Source organism: Cariama cristata, unplaced genomic scaffold (genome assembly GCF_000690535.1).
Source record: "Cariama cristata isolate BGI_N322 unplaced genomic scaffold, ASM69053v1 scaffold27810, whole genome shotgun sequence".
In the NCBI taxonomy this organism is placed as follows: domain Eukaryota; kingdom Metazoa; phylum Chordata; class Aves; order Cariamiformes; family Cariamidae; genus Cariama; species Cariama cristata.
This window is the reverse complement of record NW_009594507.1, coordinates 1-4904: the sequence shown is the minus strand read 5'-3', so window position 1 is coordinate 4904 and position 4904 is coordinate 1. Positions and strand designations below refer to the sequence as shown.

Below are 4904 nucleotides of genomic sequence, written 5' to 3'. Positions count from 1 at the left end.
GTTCATGTGCTGGGTCTTCTCTGGGGTGGCTCTGGGCAGGTGAGGTTTGGGCTGCCTGGCTGGCAGAGGGCTGTGCTGGTCCCACCTTGCTGTGCTTGAAGCTCTGCAGGGTTAGCTGCAGCATCGCTGCCTGGCTGAAGGGGCTGCAGGCTTGGAAGGGACTTTGTACGCTCAGGTTTGGGACCAGCTTTAGTTCAGTGGCCTCCTACCTACTCACCCATGTGCTGCCAGCACCGCACTGACTGCTGTGTGCCCTGTGTGCCCAGGGTGGGAGGAGTGGGCTCAGGGCTCTCCTGGGGGCTCAGAGCCCCCAAGCCCTGCCTGAGATGCCAAGAAGCTGGAGCACCAGCTGGGGGGCTGAGCTGGGGGCTCTAATTCCTGTCCTGTGCTTGTGCTGCAGATGGAGCCCACACGCTCACCTGTGCCCTGATGCTGCTAAACACAGATCTGCATGGACACGTAAGTTTCCACTGCCATCGGCCCCGTCTGTCCCTGCACTGTCTGACCCCACTGCCCTGAACTGTAGGTGCTGGGGGAAGAGTGAGGCCTTGCAAGGACAGAACCACATGAACAGGAGGCACGGGACCCTGGGCCCATGAGGGGTGGTCACCCCTAACATGTCTGGGGAGGAGAGAGGAGAAAGGCTGAATGAGAGGAGGGGCTGGTGAAGGAGAGAGTGGAGAAGACATACTGAGCTGGAAGATGTGGAGGTGGGATGAGGACAGAAGAGAAAAGTGGACAGGGAGAGAAGGTGGGAGTGAGGCTCCAAAACCAACTGCCATCAGGAGTGGGTAGCACCCAACTTAGAAAAAGAAGGTTATTTAAAAATCCCAGAGTCTAGGCAAAGCCGGCAGCTTCCCCACACCTGCAAGCATCCTCCCTGAGACCTGGCTGGTCCCTCACCCCGCTGCAGAGATGGGGGGTCTGTTCCTGGGCTGTGGGACCTGCTCCAACCAGCACCGGCCCCTAGCCTGAAGGTAACCCCCGTGTTTCTTTCCCCTGGCTCCCCCAGAACATTGGGAAGAGAATGTCCTGCTCCGACTTCATTGGCAACTTGGAGGGACTCAACGGAGGCACTGACTTCCCCAAGGAGCTGCTCAAGGTAAATTTGATCGCTCTCCCTGGCCAGCCAAGCAGCTGGAGCAAAAGTGAGAGCTTTGGGCAGGATGACATGGATGGCTACATGGGATACAATGAACATGTCCGTCCTCATGCAGGAACAGTGGTGGTCCCTTGGCCTGCAGTTTTCCTGTTGCCTCACTGAGGGGAACATGGGCTGCCCTGTTCTCCCAGGAGGATGCCAGAGCTCTCGCTGGGGTCCTGATTCCCTCGCAGCTCTTGCTGTGCCTGCATCGCAGGCAAGGGGGCACATGTGGAGGCAGCTTACTAGGGTCAGTCTGCCCTCGCTGCAGCCAGAGGCTTTGTGGCATCGACCCCATGGTACTCAGCTCCCTGGAGCACTGGAGCCCAAAGCTGTGGCCAGGCTCTGGGACTGGAGCCATCTCTGGTGGCAGAGGGAACGTTTCTGGTGACATGGGCGAGGCATGGCAATGGGGAGAGTGGGCTGGTTGTTAAAGCCCTGGAGCTGGGAACTCATCGCACAGGTGTGACTGGGGGAGTCCTCCTTCTCCCTGCCTGACCCAGTTCCCAGCAGGGCTTGGCCAGGGCAGTGTTCAGCGAGGACAGTGTTCAGCAAGCACCTCTGGCCTTGGACTGCTGCGCTTCTCTGGCATCGTCTGTTCTCAGGAGGGTTTCTGAGCTGCTGTCTCCCAGTCTTGGGCCCTGGGAATAGGCTTAGCTCCCATGGGATCTGCTGGACAGAAACCATTGCTGTTGGTGAAGCACTACAGTTGGCAAATACTTGTGATGTGGAAGATGCGTTCCCACAGGGTGCCGGAGCCACGACAGGGCGAGATGATAGATGAAAAAAAGCAACAGAGGGTGAAAAGCTGAGCTCCCTTTTCAGCCTCTGTGGGTCTATTCCTGGCTGCATCGCTCACCCCATCATTGAGGGGTTACCAGCAGCTCTCAATAGGGCTGTCCTCCCTCTCAGCCCACGCTTTGCCTGTAAAAGGAGTTACTCAGGAAAAACTCTCCTCTAATTTGAAATCTGGGTCCAGAAAAGGCTTAAAGCACCTGAAATGGAGTAGAAACATCCGAAATGACGACCCTGAACCCCTGCCCTCCAGTGCTGCTGCGCCCTGGAGCATCCATGCTCCGCAGGCTCCTTGGGGTGCCCCCTTTGCAGTCCCCAGCACCCCATGGTTGGGTACCCACACTTCAGGCACTGCCCCATCCCTGCTAAACTTCACCCCCAAAAGTACCAGCAGTTTAAACATGCAAGATGAAGTTATACCGTCAGATCCCACCCAGTGGGAAACAGGGCCGTGAGGAAGTACCAGAAAGCCACAGGCTCTTTCTCGTGGGTAGGGGCCAAGACCTTTGCTGGGTGTAAGGGAGCAGGGGGAGGCTGCAACGCTGCAGCACAGCCCCGTGCAGCTCTGCCCGCAGCCCAGCAGCGGGGAGGCTGTTCTGCTAAAAATGGCCTGTTCCCTCTGCAGCTGCGGTGCTTCCCACCGCCGCTTTTCAGCCGCCTCTGTACGGGAGCCGTGCTGGGGAGGGGGAGCAAAAGGCAGCATGAGGAACCACAGGCTCCTTGCCTGAAGCACCACTCTGCTTCAGGGAGCACCTGCCCTTGTAAGGGGGAGTGGGGTGCTGGGGTGGGTGAGATAGGGAAAGTTCTACTGGCCTGTGCTGGGGAGGGGGCTGGCAGGGAACGGTGCCTGAAGGGGCTGTGCCTCTCCTGGGCAACCTTTACCAGGCTCAGCAGGAGAAGACACCTTCTCGCTTCTGCCCACTGCTTTTGTCTGCTTGGTGCTTTGGTCCCCTCACAGGCTCAGGCGGCAGAGAAATGGGGAAAGGCTCTCCTGCTGCCCTCCCTGTGTCAGCCCGCGCTAGCCCCATTACCCCAGGTAGGATGCTGCTTCCTCAGCAGACCTGGCTGGGCCGTGTCTGGGGACTGAGGCTCCTATGCAAGCGTGCCGCACAGCTGGCTGGCTAATTTTAGCGCTCCAGGAGCATACGCTTTTCCTAAGGGCAGCAGGGGAGGGGGAGGGCTGGCAGGCTTCACAGGAGCTCCCCGAAGCTCAGGGCTGGGTCTTGGGCAGCGCCGAAGAAGAGTCCTGGGGGCTTTTCCAAGCCTGCTTGGGGAGACAGCACAGGCTGCTACCCCACAGGCTTCAGAGCTGGAGGGCTGGAGGTGGCCCTCACCTGCACCACTCACAGCTGGGGAACAGGAACAGCAGGGCAGGACCTAGGTGGCTGCAGGGGACACAAGGCCATCATCCCCTGTGACTCTGGGGACAGCATCAGCAATAGACCTGCGGGGAGCCTGGGCACTCCCCTCATCTCTGGCTGCAGGGAGTCCCAAGACAAACGCAGCATGATGCCTGAAAGCGGGTGGCAGCTTGAGTCAGATGAGAACTTTATCTGCTACTAGATAATACATGTAAACAATCCCAGTTTTGTGCAGAAGAAATGAAAACACTTGAAAGATTGTGCTTTCACAGCTGAGCACCACGTCCCCCTCACTGGCAGTGCCTCATCCATGCCCTGCCTGGCACTGCTGCTGCTGGAAACCCTTTCCTCTGTCTCTGAAAGCTCCCCTGGACAATCATACTCCACAGGGAGGGCTCCCAGCTCTCTGTCTCAGGTGTCCTCCCCACTGGGGCAGGGAGCCATGCTGGGGATATAAGAGCCCATATAACGCCCTGCCTGAGGATGGCCACATCTGCAGGCTTGGACCTGCACTCCTGCAGCCAAATGAAGGCAGCTGCGCACACAGCGAGGAAGGAGGTGAAGTGGGACATCCTGGAGCTGGTGGTATTTTGCTTAGCTCTTGAGATGTTGCTCTTCTCTTGTCAGTGTGATTTTAGTCCAGGCCCCCTGGGATTTCACTCACTGGTGCTGGTTGTCTGTTGTATTTCAGATGTGGATTTGACCTTTACATGATTGGTCACTTTGTGGAGCCTTAGCTCTTCCCCATCTTCCTTACTCTTTCAGCTTAACCTTGTGCTTCACTGGCTGGCAGTAACACAGCATGGCCAAATCAGACCCCATTTCTCCCCAGCACTGCTCAGCAATTGCAGGAGTGAGCCAAATCTGTGCTGCCTTCCAGCCTAGGAGCCCAGAGCACTTCACAGATGTTAATGAATTAAGCCTGACAATGCAGTCGGGTTGCCGGGGGGAGGAAGGTAGGATGAGCCCCCACCTTCCAGCTTGGAGGCACAACGGCAGGGCTCAGACGCTCAGAGTGCTGGGTAAGTGATTAGCAATGTGGGAAGAAAGCCTCGGCTCCCACCTCTGAGCTATAATCACAGGAATGCTTGCTCAGTCTAGTCCCCCAGGCTATTTTTTTTTTCTGCCTGTTTCCCCTGGGAGCAATAAACTGCCCTGCCCCTGTCTCCCATGGCTCCCTCCAGCCTCAGGGGCAGCCCAGCACATCTGATGTGCCAGGCACCCATGCCTCCTCCCTCACAAGTTTTGCCCAGGGTTCACTATGCCAAGCAGTTAGGATATAGTGGAAAATTTCCCCTTCTCCGCTGGCTGCGTCTCCTACTCAGTCTAGCTTAACTAAATTACGCATCGATCCTCATACCTTCTGCAAGGATGCCCAGCCCTTTGCCTTTTCACGGAACAGCTGCCTGGAGCATCTATGTCCTGCCCTTAACCAGCCGGGTGGCTCCAGCTACTTTTTTTTTTCTGGCCTGACCTTGAAGGGACGGGCAGGAGGGTTAAGTGTGGAGTGGGCACTGAAGATCGAAAGTCTGAGCACACCTCCACTGGGCCCATCTCCTACCAGCTCGGCCCTTTGGAGGTCCCTGGTGTGTGCTGGGCTGCAGCAG

The 4904-nt window shown here is 57.5% G+C and overlaps 1 protein-coding gene across 1 annotated transcript in view; it reads left to right on the top strand.

Moving 5' to 3' along the window:
- Positions 1-1102, top strand: part of LOC104160267 (PH and SEC7 domain-containing protein 1-like) — a gene marked incomplete at both ends in the record, with an annotated part of 3009 nt that extends 1907 nt beyond the window's left edge. Inside the window, 2 exons of the mRNA XM_009698360.1 lie at positions 401-459; positions 1013-1102. Of these exons, the coding sequence (XP_009696662.1) occupies positions 401-459; positions 1013-1102 (149 nt within the window). The remainder of the gene's footprint in view (positions 1-400; positions 460-1012) is intronic.
- Positions 1103-4904: the final 3802 nt, after the last annotated feature.